The sequence below is a fragment of the Mustela erminea genome, chromosome 13, assembly GCF_009829155.1.
Source record: "Mustela erminea isolate mMusErm1 chromosome 13, mMusErm1.Pri, whole genome shotgun sequence".
Lineage (NCBI taxonomy): Eukaryota > Metazoa > Chordata > Mammalia > Carnivora > Mustelidae > Mustela > Mustela erminea.
In genome coordinates this window covers 46,532,082-46,552,089 of record NC_045626.1, presented here as the reverse complement: position 1 = coordinate 46,552,089, position 20,008 = coordinate 46,532,082, and the positions used below count along the sequence as shown (strand labels likewise).

The 20,008-nt window shown below is 39.3% G+C and overlaps 1 protein-coding gene across 1 annotated transcript in view; it reads right to left on the bottom strand.

The window, feature by feature from the left end:
• OSBPL1A (oxysterol binding protein like 1A) overlaps positions 1–20,008 on the bottom strand; it is a 230,070-nt gene that overhangs the window by 91,775 nt on the left and 118,287 nt on the right. The window contains 1 exon segment of the mRNA XM_032309390.1: positions 4,876–5,038. Within this exon segment, the coding sequence (XP_032165281.1) occupies positions 4,876–5,038 (163 nt within the window).

The window sequence follows — 20,008 nt, the reverse complement described above, 5'->3', positions numbered from 1 at the left end:
AACAGTTTTCTCCAGAGAACCAGTTTTCCTTTCGTTTCTCTTTATATCTTGCTTCAGTGTGCATGACTGGCTTAGCCCCTGTACCAGGAAGGGGTCACTTTATAGAAAGATCAGCAATTTCACTTAACATAACCATTTTACTTCTTTTCTTAAACATACATACACACACACACACACACACACACACACACACACACACACACACACAATTAGATGTTGCTCCTTTTAAATCATGTTACACAACAAAATTCAACCAAATTGTGAATAAGAAATCTATTTGCTTCACGAATTTTTCATGAAATCTTTAGTCATCAAGTATACTTGAAAAATAATGTAAAAATGACCAAGTAATCCCACAGCACTGGAAAAATTAGTCTATACTGTATGCTTGCATCAATGTCTTGTCTCACCGCTATATTAGATTCTCATTGATCCTGCTTATCTGCAAAACCTAAAGCGACGTAAGAGAAAAGTAGCAAGAGAAAACAGGAAGTCACATGGCCTTTAAGTCTAAACAAATAATATTATCCTCTTGTTTTAAAGGAAGTAAAAGAAGCTGTAAAAGCAACTTTTAAAAAGAAGATTAAACATTGAGTCAAAATAATTTACAAATATTTCAAGAAAAGAATCTTTAAAAATCTTTTTACATCTTTTAAATATTAGCTTGATTTAATCTTTTATTATGAATCAACAACTAAAAATAAGCTTTAAAAAAATGCTTTAAATGAAGTATAGTTTTGCATACTTTTTCTTGGTCTTATTTAACTCCACACCTAGTAGTCTGCTGTCACTACCACGCCGCAGGGCTGGAGGAAGGCTAGGGTGGCTAATGCAGTTAAGTGAAGGGAGTAAGGGGACAAGACTGATTTGAGGACACAGGCAGGATGGGGATGATGTCAGGAGCCTTGAAGGCATGTTATGGAGTCTGATTTTTATCTCAGTGCCATGAGAAGACACCACAGGATTTTAGGCAGGGGAATGCAATGAGGTGGCCCTCTACAAAGTGTCATTGTGGGTGGGGTATAGAGAGTGAACTTCAGGAGGGCAAGGCTGGAAGCATGGTAGTTAAGAGGCTGGACAGGAGTGGGAGTGGGTATGGCACAGGTGACAGCTCAGTGCGCTGGATGCCATTTTAAGTGTACATGTTTATCACAGTGAGCTCATGACCTACTTGCAGATGAAGAAATTAGGTACGGAAAAGCGAAGTAACTTCCAAAGGATATAGGAATTAGCAGAGTCATAATTTATCAACAGCCTCCAGCCCCAGCACCTACCTTTAACCCTATAGTAATAGAACATACATGGCTTTGAGATAAGATTTTAAGATAGAATGAACAAGCTTTGGGCTGGGTTTCATGGATGGGCACATCAATGTCACAAACCACTCTGAGGTGTCGGTGTCTGGCTTTAGAAGAGGAAAGAGATGCCATTTACTAAAATGAGGTAAACTCTAGGAGGCGGAGGAGGCGGAAGATCTAAGAGAAAGATAAAAAACTCATTTGTTTTTCCACCTGATAGTTGAGTCAGGGTTAGAGATATAAATTTGGAGACTGTGGTGGTCAGACTAATGGTCCCCCAAACATGCCCATATCCTAACCTCCAGAACCTGTGGCTATATTACCTTACATGGTAAGAGGACTCTGCAGATGTGGCTGGGACCTTGAGATGGAGAGCTTACCCTGGGCGGGCCCCTTGATATCCCTAAGGTCCTTTAAAAAAGTGAGAGAGAAAAGTCAGAGTCAGAGAGAGCGTCTGGAAGAGGTCACACTGCTAGCTTTGGGGGTGGAGGATGGAGCCTCAAGTCAACAGATGCAGGTGGTCTCTAGAAATTAAAAAAGGCAAGGAAATAGATGCTCCCCCAGAGCCTCCAGAAGAAACACAGCTCTAACTAAGACCTTCATTTTGGGACTTCTGACCTCCAGCACTGTAAGAAAATAAATCTGTGCTGATCAAGCACATTCGTGGTAATCTGCTATAGTAGCAACAGGAAACTACTACAGGAATTTTAAGTTAGTATTTAAAATGATGTGGTATTGAAAGGGAAGGTAAAAAACAATAACCAAACAGCAGTTCTGGAGAAGGTACAAGGAGATGGGGACATGAACAAATGAAGAGGGGATGGCTTTCACTGAGGAGGGACATTTCTTCTCTTTTAACAGAGAGGAAGTCGTTCCCAAATGATGGCTTTTATGATCTCAGTGAATATATGGCTAGGTCATCAGTAGCCCACAGCTTGAACCCAGGGCACTGGACTCAATCTTAATGCAGTTATACACGCATCAAATGATTTTCAAGATTTCTAGTAGGAAATAGTAGGAGTGGCCACGGAAAGTACTCTGTTCAGGCAAATGCAACACAACTCAGGTGAGCCATTCAGGGCAGGAAGGAGCAAAGGCATGGCACCTGTCCCTCTCCTTCATTTCTACAACCACAGTAGAACATGCTAATTGACCTAGACACTTACACGAAGGCTCATGATACTCCTCAACACAGCAAACCATAAAGCAAAAAGGACTGCAGACCAGTCTGAATTGGCACTTGGGCTGTGCTGTTATTTGCCAGTCCTCACCTGGGGACTACAGTCCTTTTTATCTCTTCCTCCCAGAGGAGATGATCTGGGAGAGTGTTTTGGGTGCTAAAATATGAGAAGCAGAAAGATGACAGTAGCTGCTAAATGTCTATCAAGAAGAGAATGATCAAGAAAACAGTGGTGATTCATATCCCGGACTTTTACACAACCTTTAAAAAGAATGAGCTAGAGTTGTACTACCGAAGGGAAAGATTTCCAAGTTACGTTGTTACATGAAACTGCAGAGCCAGAAAGATCATCAGCTACTTCCACTCCTGATTCGCAACAAACGAAGCCATATGAACGTGTACACATACTCAGGGGACTGCTTTAAAAAGGCCTGGAAGAGAATGGATCAGGCTGTCAGTAAGAACTTATGAGGAAGAGTACATAACTAGGATAAGGGATGAACAGAAAACTTCACTGGGTAATGCACGTTCTTTTCTCTTTCTTTCTTTCTTTCTTTCTTTTTTTTTTTTTAAGATTTTATTTATTTATTTGATAGAGAGAATGAGAGATCACAAGTAGGCTGAGAGGCAGGCAGAGAGAGAGAGGGGAGCAGGCTCCCCACTGAGCAGGGAGCCTGATGTGGAGCTCGCTCCCAGGACTCTGAGATCATGACCTGAGCCGAAGGCAGCGGCTTAACCTGCTGAGCCACCCAGGCGCCCCTGCACGCACTTTCATACTGAGTCATTTATAACAATTTTTCTTAATGAACATTAAATTTTTTCTCTCTTTAAAAAAAAAAACATAAAAGATGAGCTGAAGTGTCTGGGCTCTTGTATAGTCAGACCTCTTTGCATTTAATCCTATGATCCCTCTAGGGACTTTCCCTTTTGGATGCCCTAAACGGAAGGAATACAGAAGATAACACTATTGGACTTGGCACAGGGAAGGTGTGAAAAAAATGTTTGTAGCCTCTAATGTCATTCCTCCTCCCTTCCCACTTCTCTCACTCGTGTTAAATACTTCCTTTGCCCTGCCACTCATCCCACTGCTTTCAAATCCTAGCTTCACTTTCCCTTCCCAGTGAGTCACTCCTTTCACTAATGCCTTATCTAAGACAACATCATCATCAGTATAATCTTTTCTCTAATGATTCCAAAATCTGGCTATTAAAATTACTTCACATTCTTTTCATTATATCATACTTCCCACAATAAAAGTCCTTTTTGCTCTGTTTATCTCACATAACAAATCTCTTTGCCAAAATCCCACCAAACAATCATTTTCCCTGTCTTAGATGATCACCATTTTAATTTCCTCAACCCCGTCTTCTTTAGTTCTCATTTCTATTACCTCTCACGCTGCTTCCTTTAATCTCCTACTTTGAATGTGGTCCTTTCACTCCCTATCCACTGGGATCTCCTGCTTTCCTGGTCAAGTTCAACAAGAAGAGTAAGTGCGTACATCCATCTATTCTTTTAAGAACTTGATTTCCTCACATAAGAGAGCTGTTCTCAGCCTCACTCATCTCCAGCCACTCTCTGACACACACCCACCCCAGAAACTCTGAAGTAAATTCTTCAAAGGTCAAAATTGCTTAGTGGGCCATCCCCTCCCAAGTCATTTAGCTCCCCACATGCATCTATTTTTGGAGTACCTAGTACGCATCAGGCCCCGTCCTAAACACAGTTTAAACACAAGAACTCATTTAAACCTGACTCAGCCTGTGTAAATGGATATACTTATCCCCATTTTAAATACGTGTCAACACAGAACCTGAGAGGTCACAGAACTTGTCCAAGGTCACACGGTCGGCTAATGTCAGAGGCAGGATTCCAATTTAGACAATGGAGTTCATGCACATCAGTTTGTCAGGCTTTTGGCATGTATTTCTGAGGCACAATTAAGCACTTCTCTCTGCTCCAGCCCACCGAGGGGTCATCGCTACTCTGGCACTCAGCATACTGTACACTAACCACATCCCTCATCTGAACCCTCTGAGGACAGAGTACTCTCTGATGACAGGAACTGTCCTCTGCTCCAGCCTGAGACACTAACTGTACCCGGAACTAGGAGGTATTTAATGGTCCCTGAATAAAGGAAAAAGAAATCAAATTCGTTGAATTTTAGCAGCGCCCCCTCTCCAGCTTAGCATACGCCACCAGTGTCGGCAGACTCATTCTCGACCTTCCGGCTCCTGCCTCAATAACACCACACGAAAGGCAGACCGTTTGGGGAGCGGTAGTGCTGCGTCTCGGCTGCCAGGTCCAGGACGCTACAGGTGACATCGACCCTCAGCAGACATTTAGGTGGTGGGCTTCAGTTCACCAGCACCACAGGTGGCGAGATGCTAGAGTTACCTGACAGCGCATCATAGAACTCGTCCTCACTGAGGATGCTGCAAGGTGGGGAGCCTTCAACCAGAGACCGCTCTAATTCATGATGCTCCGTGGCCAGAGTCTCCAGTGCTTCTGACAAAATTTTGTTTTTTTCTTGCTCCTGTTCCAATTTAAAATTCCTCACCTAGAAGAGAAGAGAGAAACATGAAAAGACTTCAGAGTAGCAGGAGCCACAGTCTTACGCATGAAAGATGTAAAATTTATTTACTTTTCATCCAGTTCAACTGCAACATCAGAAATGAAAACAGCCGTGTTATATACACGCACAGGTGAATAAGCACACTTACTAAGCCAATTCTATTCTTCCCGTGGGGCCTTTTCTTACAACAGCTCTAGCTAATGAAAACAGATTAGGCAAATTTGGCTCAAAGGACCAAGATTCTAGTATAAGAACAGAGGCCGATTCAGAAATCAGATAAAACTTTTTAAAACTAGAGACTCCCTCTCTCATCATTAATCATGAAATTAAAGCCAGGTTTCGAACAAAATAATTAAAACAATTCTGAGTATTAAAACATGTACGTTATGATCGGGCCACCTGGGTGGCTCAGTTGGGTTAAGCATTGGACTCTTGATTTTGACTTAGGTCACGATCTCAGGGTGGCGGAATCAAGCCCTGAGCTGGGCTTGCACTCAGTGGGGAGTCTGCTCGAGATTCTCTCTCCCCCTCTGCCTACCCACCCCACTTGCACTCTCTCTAAATATAATAATAATAATAATTAATAAAGCATAAGATATAATCCTCCAGCTTACTTTCAAAATAGCTGATATATGAAAGGAAACAAGTGGCCAAGCAATTGACAATTTGACTTAATTTTTCAATTCCATATTTTGGTTACGGTTCCATATTTTACCATGAATTTAACACACTAATAACAACAACAAAAAGAGATTATAACAAAGGCAAAGAATGGTTTCATTTTTCATCTTTTAATAAAATGATCAATTCCTCCTACCTAATTCAAGAGCATTTCAAACTTCGCAGTTAACCAACACCTCCCGAAATTTAAGCAAGCTGACCCTCCTACAAAACAGCAGTGCTAGATTTGCTGCGGAGAGTTTCACCTGTCTTGATATCAGGACTCTAGGAATCAAAACTATTCTGTAATCTCCCTCAACTTCCAGAAAAGAGATCTACCGTTACCCACGGTGCAATCTCAGAAGTCTCATGTTCCCTAGCTGCCTCATCTAAAAATTAGATTATTAGATAATAGTGGAATTCTCTATCAGTAGTCTTCAACCATATTTTTTAATTTTTTTTTTTACTTCAGCAAAGCAGAACCTTTCTCAAAAATAACCCCAACACAGGAAGCAGATGTTTCAGAAAGCTGTGCTGGCTGACACTGGGACAACCAGGAGCATTATAGCTTTCCCTCCCCTTCATCCAAAGTGGGGACTATTCCAACAGTTTGAAAAGCACTAGGCAGGGTGACTCCACAACCTCCCCCAGGCGGAACCTCTGATGGGTCCTGGGAGCCACAGAACTCAGCCTGCTCTCTGAGTTAGTCTCTCTGTTGAATCTCACCCTTTCAGACCTCCTGACGCTCCCTGGCCCCTTCTCCTCCCTGTGGTTCTGACTCCAGAGACCTTTGTGGCCCTGAGTTGCTGAGAGCCACACATCAGGTTCAACACGGAGAACCCTGGACAGAACTTAAAAATACAGCTTTAATGAAATGCTACGTTCGCAGAAGAAACAGAGTAAAACCTTTATTATCTTGGGAATAGTTCTAGTCCTCAGGCACCTTAGTGTTTATCATTACAGCGATGAGATTATTATTAGAGCTGTGATCATGAAATAAGAATAGCAATAAATGGTAAATCAACAAGGGCATGCAAAACTGGAAAAAAGAAATATTTCTATAATTACGGTTTTTAAGAAATTGCAAAATACTTGTAAATATTCCTACAATCTACAATTTATCTCCAGAGGAGGAACTACTCTTATTATGGCTGGAGTCAACTTAAAACAACAACAACAACAACAACAACAACAACAACCCCAAACTGTTCTCCCTCCATTTCGTGGGGAAGACAACTCATTTATCTGTAAACAAGGACTACAAAATTGAGCACAACCTCCAAAATTATCCTTTCTTCATATGGAAAAGATCTCTACAGCACTGTTAAATATCTAGATTCCAGAAATACCACTGTAGGAGGATCCAAGCTCCTTCAATCCTGCCCACCTGGCTCCCTTTAGCTTTATCCTTATAGCTTTTCAAATATCAAAATGCAAATGCACTGTTGAAACTAAACCTTTCAATATATCAATCAACTAAATTAACCCTTCTACTTCACAAATACCTCAGTTTTATACCTACATTCATCTAGACTTCAGAATAGTGGCAAAATAAATCACTGAGGCCCCCAAATACCAAGCTCCCTCAACAAAATCTTATTCAAAATCCAATTTACCCCTTTATCCATCTAAAATAAGCACCACTTCATTTCTGCTACTTTGGACATATGTTCTCACTTGTTCTTAAGAGGAGTGAAAAGGGTGGGAAGCAGAAGCAGGAGAAGAAGCTCTCACCACTATTCTAGCTCTTACCTTGTTTTTATCTCATTGTCCTGACTGCACTTGTCCTTGTTTCGAGCATAACAGGATCTTCTGCAGATCTTTTACACATAAAACAGCAATTTCTTTCATCAGGTACAATGATGTACCTGAGAGTAGGTATATACATCGCAGAAACTACAGTAAAGAGGTCTTTATTGCTTTAGGGAAGCATCTAAGAACATACTAACTCAGTAACCCTGGAACAATGGAATTCCAAATCCTCTGCAATCTCAGTATTTCAGCAACACCAGGGGACAACCTGGCATTTAAAAATTTTGCAGATGCCCAACATATATGTTTATAATTACATTAGAACATTTCTAGAATATGGGTGACATTTTTCAAATTAAATATAAAATTCAAATAAAAAATTTACACCCTCAGCCCTCTAATTTTCCCATAACTAAAATTAACATACAACAAAGTGAACATAAATGTCAAACTTATTAGGAATAATTTAAGGACCAAACCATCACACTCTCTTAATAATAAACACATACATGCTCCACGTCTGTACCACTTTAGACTAATGCAAATAAAGCCTTTCCACTCATCGTCTCAAACCACAGCAACACGATCATCTTACATTTTACTCCATTTCTTGCTGGCAGGTGGAAATTCACAATGAACACTTCCAAAGTGTTCTTCACACAGTGAGCAGATGCTGGCTGAAGAATCAAGAGTTTTAAAAACAGTTACGTGCTAGCCAGTGCACACATATTTTATCTACTCTCCTTCTATAAAGTACCCTGCTATTTCCCCATGTTCCACAGAGGTTAAGTTGGGCGGAGACAATAATTACATCTGGCAAAAACACACTACTAAGTGGGGAGTAGGTGATGAGTATTCACAGAATATTGTGTCCAATTACCCAATTACAGGTTAGGTGAGATTCTGGTCTTGATCAGTCTCATAAAACTCTTTCAACTGGCCACACTCCCATCAGCTAAATAGCATTAGCCTTACTCATTACTGGGTGCATGGCTACAATAACACAGAATGTTCTCGCTTAACACTGAAATATTCTAGACCTTGAATTTAAAACATCTAGTTTCATCTCTCAGGTAAGGAATTACACTGACAATTATTTTTGTGGTTATAGGATCAACACTATATTGACTTCAAAACTTCTCAAGAGATGTGTGCTTTAGATGATTCCCTGCTATGGCCACAGCTGTTACAGTGGGTCTGGTCCTTTAGAGCCAAAAAGGGCTCTTCCGCTCCTGGAAGGCTACCTAACTGTTTTGGTGTATGAGGATGGAGCCCTTGTGTGAATGACAGAGTTACTTCTAAATCCACAGCCAGGCTAAATCACACCCTCATCTCCAGGCCCAGGAAAATTAAGGTCTGATCCCTGTCTGAGGCACGATCAAGTGTAATAATATATATCCTCATGACCACAGGGTATATTTACTTTGTTTTAAAGACTTACAAAGCATCTTTACACACATTACACCTCCAAGTTTTCAGATTCTAATGCCCTTCTATACTATCATGGCCTTCTATGCTCTCCGTGTAATGCATTTCCTTATGTTCCTGAAGGCCTTTTCTTCAGTCCTTTTGAAAAAGGACTTCCTTACTAGAGGGTATTATGCTTAGCGAAATAAGTCAATCAGAGAAAGAAAACTATCATATGATCTCCCTGATATGAGGAAGTGGAGATGCAACTGTGGGGGATTTGGGGGATAGGAAAAAAATAAATGAAACAAGCTGGGATCGGGAGGGAGACAAACCATAAGAGACTCTTAATGTCACAAAACAAACTGAGGGTGGCGGGGGAGGGGGGGAGGGTTGGGAGAGGGGGGTGGTGTTATGGACATTGGGGAGGGTATGTGCTATGGTAAGTGCTGTGAAGTGTGTAAACCTGGTGATTCACAGATCTGTACCCCTGGGGCTAAAAATACATTATATGCTTATTAAAAATTTTTTTAAAAATTAAATAAAGAAAGAAAAAGGACTTCCCTATGTTCCTGAAGGTCTTACTTCAGTCTTTTTGAAAAAGACACTTATTCAAAAACAACTATGCCTCAGTGACCAAAGCAGATCTGCCTGATAAGAGACTATGGAGATGAAGGCAGGATAAGCAAGGCAGTTGTGGTGGGGGAAGAAGGACTGTATAAAGCTTGCAGATGGCCTTAAAAGCGTTGGCTTTGATTCTGAGTGAAGGGAAACTGATGGAGGGGTCTGTACAGAGGATTAACCTCATTTGATTTATATTTGAATACGATCTCTCTGGCTGACCTTGTGGAGAACCAGGGGGAGGTGAAGAACAGAATCAACAAGATCCTTTGAGAGGCTGTCGCAACGGCCTAGGTAGGAGATGTGAAAGAACAAGGAAGGTGCCCCTATGTAGTAAGATTCTGAACACTCTTTGTAGGAAGGCCTAAATGATTTGCTGACAGACTGCCTATGTATGAGATACAAAAAAAAAAAACCCAAAAAATTAAGGATGATTTCACAGTTCTGGCCTAAGCAACTAAAGATAGAGCCATCGTTACCTAAAATGGGAAAGACTGCAGAAGGAACAGGGACAATCCGGAACTTCATTTCGTATATGTTAAGTGTGAGATGCTACCAGACATCCAAGTGTAGGTGTCAAGTAGACATCAAATGAGGTGTCCAAGGAAGAGGTCCAGGTTGGAGATAGAACCCTGGGAAGTCATCTGCAAAATATATTACAAGCTGTAACAGTAGAAAGAATCACTGAGGAGAAAGCGAGTTGTAAACAGGAAGAAAACCAAAGACTTATATTTTCTTCTGACTGGAGAAGTGAAAGAACCAGCACAAGGAGACCAAAAAAGAGAGGAAGAGAGACAGAAGGAATACCAGGAGAGTGTGGTGTCCTGTAAGCCTCTGACAAGTATTTCAAAGAGGAATAAGTGATCAACCATGTCAAACACCAATGATAAAAATAATATGGGAACTAGGAAAAAAGGACCTCTGGATTTGGTGATGAGATCAAAGGTGAACTTAACACAAGTAGTTTCAGTGGAGTGTTGAGAGGATGCTGAAGGCAAAGACCTGAGTGGAGTGGGTCAAGAAAAATCAGAGAAGGAAACTCAAGAGAGTATGGCCCATTCCCAAGAAGTTTTGCTAAAAGGAAAGAAGACAACTGGAGCACCTGCTGGAAGGGGACAGGAAAGTCAACAAGGCTTTTGTACAGAAGACAACCAGAATGTTTCTGTACTGATCAAAGATGCAACAGAGAGGGGGCTTAAATTAATGATGCGGTAGAGAGAGGAGAGAATTGCTAGAATGATGTTCTTGAGTTTGCTAAAAATGGGATCTAATTCACAAGTGTCCAGTTGGCCCTTGTCAGGGCACAGAAAGTTCACCCTTAGTTTCAAGAGAAAAGGCAGCGTAGATGGGCACAGATTTAGATGGGTAGGTACAGGTAATAAAGTTTTCTCCTAATTGCTTTTGCCTCAACATGCATACGCAAAATACAGAGAATAAGAAACAAAGAGGTCATCAACTTACAGATCCCAGCATGTGGCGCAGTAAGAAGCCTCTATACTCTTAACATTATACACAGTATAAGAGTCTGCCCTGAGATTAAAAATGAGATCATTTCCAAGCCTTCCGAAGCCTCATTCTCACTAACCTGGTTACCCCAAAACATGACAGCTGTTCATTTTCCTGTTGCTTACAGTCAACGGTCACTGGCTCTTGGCACCACTAAAAAAATGTCCCTTTCTTACTGGCATTGCCATCTTCCTCAACCCAGCTCAAGCCAAGAGAAAAGGAAATCCCGTTGGGAATTACCTCTGTGCCTCTCTGCCCTTAGGTTCTGCCTTGAGAAAGATGAAGAGGGCCTGTACTTGGTTTCTGACGTAGTCACATACTCTAGGTAAAACGACCTCAATAGAGCTTGTTAAACTGCTATGGTTTCTGCTAACTATCTGTTAAAGTCCATTATTTCCAAGTATATCTTCAGACATTTAATTCAAGAAGGAATTTGGGGGACAACTGGCTACTCCTATGTGTAGGACAGAGCCCAATAAACAGGCACTGAAGAAATATCTGGCAAATACGTGGAGGTTTATAAGAGCAAGATGATAACGATACTTGGAAGAATATAAACTCAGAATATTTAATACTTTTTGTCAGACTGATTTAAAAATAATATCCCAAAGAAATAAAATCAGTAAGACTAGTAATATATACAAACAATAGAACAATGTAGAACTATTTACATCCACAGTGTACGACCAACAGTAGATTCAATACATATTTATTCCTCTGCCTTGCTCAATGGTTCTGGCATTTAAAATAATTTGGTATAAGTAAGAGTCATAAAAATTTTCCAGTTCCAAAACTGAATCATTTGACCAGGATTATAACACTTCTATAAGGTACATTTACACTAAGTTAAAGTTTCCACAAGTATGTTTATTTTATATTCCAGAAGTAGCAGTTACAGGATTATATTCCTAAAAGCACTATGCAGATTTCAATGCATAATTTCCTATATATATTATTCTACTTCATAGTATAATGAATGTATTAAAAGTTTCAAAAAGTTTTCATGTATCACATACACAAAAAGAATGCTAAACTGACACATGTAATGGTATATATTAAACACACTTTAAACAACTTTTAATGTAATGTAATAAATTGGTGCTGGCTGTATAAAAATGATAAAATTCTAAATCAGCCTATAATAAAGATTCTGAAAATTTTTAAAGTATTTTTTTAATCATGTCTTTTTAACTCCATCAAGTATCCATTGATAATTGAATTCCCTACTATTCAGAATGGTACCTGGAACCATTTTAAGCATGTTCCTGGAACATGCTTAAAAATAAGCACTGAAATTATTTTTAAATAAACATTAAGTTACATAGTAACAAGAGAGGTAAAGGGGCCCTGAAACAATGCAAAATAATTTTTTTGGCTGAAGATGAAGATGTGTGCAGACATTCAAAATCTGAAAGAAGCCATCACCTGCAGGCCTACACTGTGAGAAAAAGAATTTAAGCCTTTCAAGCAGAAGAAAAACGATACCAGATGGAAATATTCATCTATACAAAGGAATGAAGAACACCAGAAAGGATAAATATGTGGCTAAAAAGACTTATTTTAAAAAATAATATTTTGGATATGATCTCTTCAACTAGTGTTTATATTTTAAGGTTTACCAAGAAATAATTTAAGTGCAAGACCTAAGCAGAAATATCCTAAAAATCTCATTATTTTAACTTCAGTATGAATTTATTTAGGAAAAAAAAAAGGACAATTCCATAAGCATTCGTATAAACTATGATTCTGTGTACACAGGGCTAATTTTATATCTACTACTGATAAAGTATATGCATAGCATTTTACAGTTTAAAAGGCACTTTTACATACCATTAGTTCATTAAATCCTAACAACCCTATGAGGAATATATGGGGCGGGGAGGTATGTGTATATATAAACTGAAGATCATCAAGTTTAAGCTCCTTGTCATAGGTTAGCAGAGAAATAAGAACTGAAACCAAGATCTTTTAACTTCAAATTCCATAAGTTTTCTAATCCATGCTGTGGCAAGAACACTGTTGATGGAAACTATAAGTCTAGAAGCAGAAGGTTTCACTTTGGCGAGATGGGGCCAGGAGTCAAGGGGCAGAGGGCGGCTGTTATCCAGGAAGGTAATGGTTACAGGTTTGGTGGACCAGGAAAATGGGGGCGGGGTATGCAAAGCAGACTGACCTGGATTATAGCAAAATATTTGTTAAAACCATCCCTTGGACCCCTGTCAGTGATTACACCACTGTCAAACGGCAAAGTCATAAAAAGCAGATTAGAAACCTGGTTGAGGGCGCCTGGGTGGCTCAGTGGATTAAGCCGCTGCCTTCGGCTCAGGTCATGATCTCAGGGTCCTGGGATCTAGTCCCGCATCGGGCTCTCTGCTCAGCAGGGAGCCTGCTTCCCTTTCTCTCTCTCTGCCTGCCTCTCCATCTACTTGTGATTTCTCTCTGTCAAATAAATAAATAAAATCTTTAAAAAAAAAAAAAAAAACCTGGTTGAATTCATACCCTCCCGCAGAAAGATTTCTCATTACAAGAATGAGTAGATCTGTCCTGTTCAAAACCTGGCTTAGAGCCAAGGTTCTTCATCATGAAGAGTATATCTAGATCACCTATAGGATCTGTTTCCTTTTTTTTTTTTTTTTTATATTAGAAGGCCCAGTCTTAGCTTAAACCTACTGAATCAAGCCTCTCAAGAATAAAGGAGGCTTGTGTACTATTACAGAAGTTGCTAATTTCTCCTACCATCTGGGAGAATCCTAATTTGTTACGTGGCTACATTATTGCCCTCCAGCTCAAAGATTATTTCTCAGTTTCTCTGGCAGCTCAGGCCACATGACTAAGTTCCGCCCACGAAGAATGGAAGCATTGTGAGGAACTCACCATATTTCCTTAAAGGGAAGGGCACACTCTAATTTTTCTCTCTATTCCTTCCTATTGACCATAATTTGATATATGGGATAGGCCCTAACATCTAAAACTGCTATGTCAGGCCCAGACAGGCCCAGACTTCCCACGTCCTATCTACTTTAAGGTGGAAAAAGAGTCTTTAACTTACTTAAGCTAATTATTAGGTGATTTGGAGTTTCCTATTTCTTTAACACTAACCCTAACAGTAATACAAATAATGTTTTTTTTTTCCATAGCACTACAGACCATTCTGATGTGAACCTTGGATAAGAATTAACTGACTTAGGAGAATTTCCATGTAGTTAAAAAAAAAAAAATTGGGGGGCACCTGCGTGGCTCAGTTGGTTAAGCGACAGCCTTCGGCTTGGGTCATGATCCCAGGGTTCTGGGATGGAGCCCCACGTGGGACTACCTGGTCTGCGGGAAGCCTACTTCTCCCTCTTCTTCTGCCTGCCACTCGCCCTGCTTGTGCTCTGTCAAATAAGTAAAATCCTAAAAAAATTTCTTTTCACTGAACACCTACTACTCTTTCAAAGTAAGTGCTAGGGATACAAAGTACAGTAAGAGATTGGTTAAACCATAGAGAAATTACAGTCTAAGATTATAGTGTGAAAAAGACACTTCACATTCCTATCCTGCTCATATGTTAAAAATGCAAATCTAGCAATACTTCTCAAAGCTTTTCAGTGGCTCTTTATTGCCTTTGGTTAGTCTCCAAATGGAGTGTGTGTACCCATGAAATATTAGAAAGTCTTCTATATTTGTCAAAAAAAATTTATATATACAGATATGATACACCTACACAGTATATATAGAGACTGATGACTGTGTCTTCACATGGTCCACGTTCCACACTGCCAAGGGTAAAGTGAAGCAGGTACAGTACCTTCAGGATATTGTGTTAATACTGCAGATTATGAGAGCTTGGTTATGAAGATTTATGGACTATATTAACCTCGAAAATATACCCACTATCATATCATATCCTTTGCCACTGCAAAGGAACTTCAGATTAAAGTTAAAACTAAGGATGCAGGGCGCCAGGGTGACTCAGTGAAGCATCTGACTCCTGACTTCAGCTCAGGTTGAGATCTCAGGGTCCTATGAATCCTATGTCACACCACGCTCAGCGAGGAGTCTACTTGAGATTCTCTCTCTCTCTGCCCTTCCCTGCTCGCTCCCTCTCTCGCTCTCAAAAAAAAAAAAAAAAAAAAAAAAAATCAGTTAACCAGATATGTGTGGGGTCATTTCTTGACTCCCTAATCTGTTGCACCGATTCATATGTTTTTACACCGTATTAATACCGTATTTTCTCAATTTCTCAATTCCATAACTTTCTATAGAAAGTGTTGAAATCAGGTAGTCTAAATCCTGTAACTCTGTTCTCTTTCAAAATTGGTTTGGCTACTACAGGTCCTTTGCATTTCCATATAAATTTTAGAGTCAGTTTGTCAATTTCTATCCCCCAAAATAAATAAATAAAACAAAAACCCTGCTGGAATTCTTTCTGGGACTATTTTGACTGTATAAATCAATTTGGGGAGACCAGACTTCTTAACAATATTGAGTCTTCTGATACAAATAAGGATATGTGTTTATTTTGGACTCTAGTTTCTCTCAATATATGAAAAAGAGAACAAAAACAAAACCAAAATCTAACTCTTAATGGATTACAGACCCAAATGTAAAGCTGAAATTAGAACACTTCTGGAATAAAACACAGGAGAAAGTCTTAGCAACCATAAGCGTGGCAAAGATTTCTTAAATAGGTAGCAAAAAGCTATACACACACACACACACACACACACACACACACACATACATATATATATATGGAACTTGGACATCATCAATATCAAAACTTTCGCTTTTCAAAAGATAATGTTAAGAGAAAGGCAAGCAAGAGACTGGGAGTCTGGGAGAAAGTATTTGTAAACCACGTATCCAATAAAGGATTTGTATCGAAACTGTATAAGGAACTCCTATAACTCAGCAACAGAATGACAACGTGATTTAAAAATGTGCAAACAACTTGAACAGACATTTCTCTAAACATACAAATGGCCAACAAGTATATGAAAAGATGTTCAACACCTTCAGTCATTAGGGAATGCAAATCATCACAATATTCCGATATCACTTTACACCCACTAGAATGACTTTTTTTAAAGGAAAATAACAGGGGCACCTAAGTGGCACAGTCAGTTGAGCATCTGACTCTTAGTTTCAGCTCAGGTCGTGATCTTATTTTTATGAGATCCAGCCCCCACCATGCACTCAGCATGGACTCTGTTTGAGTTTTCCTCTCCCCTTCATGTTCATGCTCTCTCTTTAAAATAAATAAATCTTTTAAAATTTTTAAAAAGGAAAATAACAAGTGTTGACAAGGTTATAGAGAAAATGAAGCCTTGTACACTGCTGGTGGGGACACAAAACGGCGCACATGCTGTGGGAAACAGTTTGGTGCTTCCTCAGAAAGCTAAACCTAGACCCACCACCTAACCCAGGAAATTTGTTCCTATGCATATTCCCAAAAGAACTGACAGGTGTTCAAACAAATACCTGTAAAAAATGTTGAAAGCAGCACTATTCCCAACCACCAAAAGCTAGAAACAACCCAAATGTCCATAAACAAATGAATAAATGTGTTATATACGTACAATGGAAAACTCTTCAGTTATAAAAAGGAACAAAGTACTGATACATGCTACTATGTGCATGAAGACTGAAAACAATATGTAAGTGAAAAGCCAGACATCAAAAGTTCACATATCATAGGAAATGTTCCAAACAGGAACTCCATAGGGACAAAATAGAGATTAGTCATTTTAGGGGATGGGGAGTGATGGCGTCTTGGGTACAAGATTCCCTTCTGAAGTGATGAAAATTGTTTTGCAAGGAGACAGAGGTAACGGTTGCACAACACTGTGACTTACTAGATGCCACTGTATTAAACCCTCAAAATAGTTATTTTTATGTTTTATGAATCCTACTTCAAGTTTTTTAAAAAATCAAAACAAAAAAGTAAATAAATAAAAAGCCCCACAAACATTCATTCCCCGTATGACCTGGCCATACTACTTATTCCTACGTATTTACCTAAATGAAATGAAATATTATGTCTGTAAGAGACCTGTACACAAATACTAATAACTTTATCTGCAAGAGTCAAAATCTGGAAACAACACCATATGTCTACCAACAGGGGGAAAAGTTGTGGGACACCACGAAATGGACAACTACTCAGCAATGAAAAGGAACAAACTATCGGTACATGCAACAACATGGATGAATCTCAGAATAATTATGTAGAATTAAAGAAGCCAAACTTCCTACACCTCCAATGATTCCATTTACATAAAATTCTAGAAAATGCTTATTGAACCCCAGTGATAGAAAGTCGATCAACAGTGCCTGTGTATTGGGGGAGGTGGGAAAGTGGGAGCTAATACAAACGGCAAGAACAAACTTCTGGAAGTAACAGAAGTGTCTTTATCTTGATTGGGTTGATGGTTTCACTACTGAAACATACATCAAAACTAAGTTACACTTTAAATATGTTGTTTACTGTTCATCAGTTATACCTCAGTAAAATTGTAAAAACAATAATATTGGGTAGGAGTAAGGGCATAGTAAAAAGACCACTCCTATACTGATAATGGGAGTTAAAATAATTCACTTCTTATGCAGACATGTTTTCAAAGAGTATGTCTGAAAAAGAAAAATATTCACTCTGAAAGCACTGAAAATAATGTAGGATAGAAAACAGTAACATATCCTGTATTTGTGGTTTGCAAATATGCATAAACTAAGATATACCAAAATCCCACCAGTGGTTTGCTGGGCTCTGGTTTTTATATGTCTCTCCATATTTAACAGAAAATAGCTTTCTGTATACTCCTGTGTATCTTCCATATATCTCTCATAACTTTATAATTAGAAAAATATCTTTAAATAGGTCTACTTAAGAATTGATGTTTGCATCAAATTTGTAAAAACTGGCATTCCCTCAAACAGAAAAGGTTTGAAAGGTACTTTCCAACAGTGCAGAATGCATAGCCTTCTGAGGCATCTAGTATGAAAATCCCAACTGAGATTCTGTTAAGCACACTCCTGTCTCATTATGGTTGCAAAGCTTCTACCTAAAAATAGCTTACTCTTATGTAATCACTCACCACAGATTTATATATTTTATGTACCCTCGAAATAAATTTCTTTTTTCGAGACAGGCCACAAGAGGTATAAACAATCATTTTTAAAAGCACAGAAGTTTAATCATAATCTAAACAAAGCTTATTTTCAAAAGTTATTCAAGTCCTCTGTAGTTGAGAGTTCTGTTGATGAAAATAACTACAAAAAGTTATATATAGATGTAACACCTACCAAGTCTATTTTAAGTGAATTTTTAAAATTTATATACAGTAAAATCCATTTTAAATGTATAGTTCTTGAATTTTCACAATTAAAATTGTGACTAGCACCCCCATGTAACTAGCACCATTACAAAGATACAGAATATTTCTAGTCTCCCCACCCCCAATTCTCCTGTGCTCCGTTACAGTCACTCTCCTGTTCTCCTCACCCCCAGCATCAGCAACCACTGCTCTGATTCCTAGAACCATGCTTTAGGTTGGTCTATTCTTGATTTCAAATAAATGGAATCATGTACAATACAATCTTTTGTGTCTGGCTTCTTTCACTAAGCACAATGTTTTTCAGAATCCCTCACATCGTTGTGAGTACAAGCAGCTCTCTCTCTGCTGCTGCTGACCATTCCACTATACAGCTAAACCTTGACGTCCAACTTTTTTTTCTAATGCCTTCAGCTCGGTCTCTGGAAATACCTTTCTGTACATGTGGAACATTGTTAAGTCCAGAAAGATCTTAACTTTGTTTTTACAGAATTTTGATGTTTTATTGTTTTACAAAGTCTTTTCATAGTTCTCAACCCAGGACAAAAACATAAAACAGAATCACAATTCAGTGGGTTGCAACTCCATCTGAAGACAACATTTTAAATATCTTCAAGCAGTGCTTTCCAAGTTTCCAAGTCCTGGCGCAAAGAGAAAACAATCTTTGTAGGGCGCATGGAAGAAACCAAGCACCTGGTTTGGGAGTCTGGCCATTCTAAGTTGGAAAGATAATTTATCTTAAGCTCTCTACCCGGGAAGCTCTGTTAAGATTTAAAGAACAGATATTCTTATTTTAAAAACCTACACTGGTTTTTACAGAACATAAAAATCTTATGAGCACATAAGATGAAATCACATCAATATGTAAAACGTTAATAAAGCAAACAAAACTATTTGAAAATCCTAAAGTCCTAAAACAATGAATGTGGCTTATTTTTCCATCAAGTGAAGCACTTAAAATTTTTTTCTGTTCTGGGGGTGCCTGGGTGACTCTGTCGGTTAAGTGTCTGCCTTTAGCTCAGGTCATGATCTCAGGGTTGCATCTCATCCGACTCCGTGCTAAGTAAGGAGTCTGCTTCTTCCTCTCCCTCTGCTCCTTCCCTGGCTGGTGCTTTCGCTCTAACAATAACATCGTAAAAAAAAAAAAAAAAAAAAAAAATTCCTTCTTTTCAAAATCTAAAAAAATTGACCCATGACTATGAACTGCTGCCCAAGTGTCATTTCCAAGCCCAGTATGATACAACTTCTAAGCAAAGAAGAGTCATGCTTTTCAAGCCACAAATACTCGCCAACCACCTACACCATGCCAGGCATTACAGGCTGCAGAGGACTGGCAATGAACAGAACAGACAAAAATACCTGCACTCAGAAAACTTACAGTCTACTGGGGCGGGGGGGGGCGGGGGGGGAGGGTGTTTAGTGTGTTAGAAAACCCTGAAAGCAAAAATGAAGCTGGGAAGGGGAAAGAAAGTCCTGGAGACAGGCAGACCAGAGAACTCAGTGATCAGGTGCCAACTGAGTTAAAGGCTGACAAAAGTAAGGGAGAGAACCAGGCAAGAACCAGGGAGAAATGTGTTCCAGGAAGATGAAAAGGGAACATTCTGGCATTCTGAGCAGAAAGAGGCTCCCAAGTCTGTGGGACAGGAGGCTTCCCCACCCCAACCCCAGCGCACAGTCCACAGAACAAAGCAGGTGG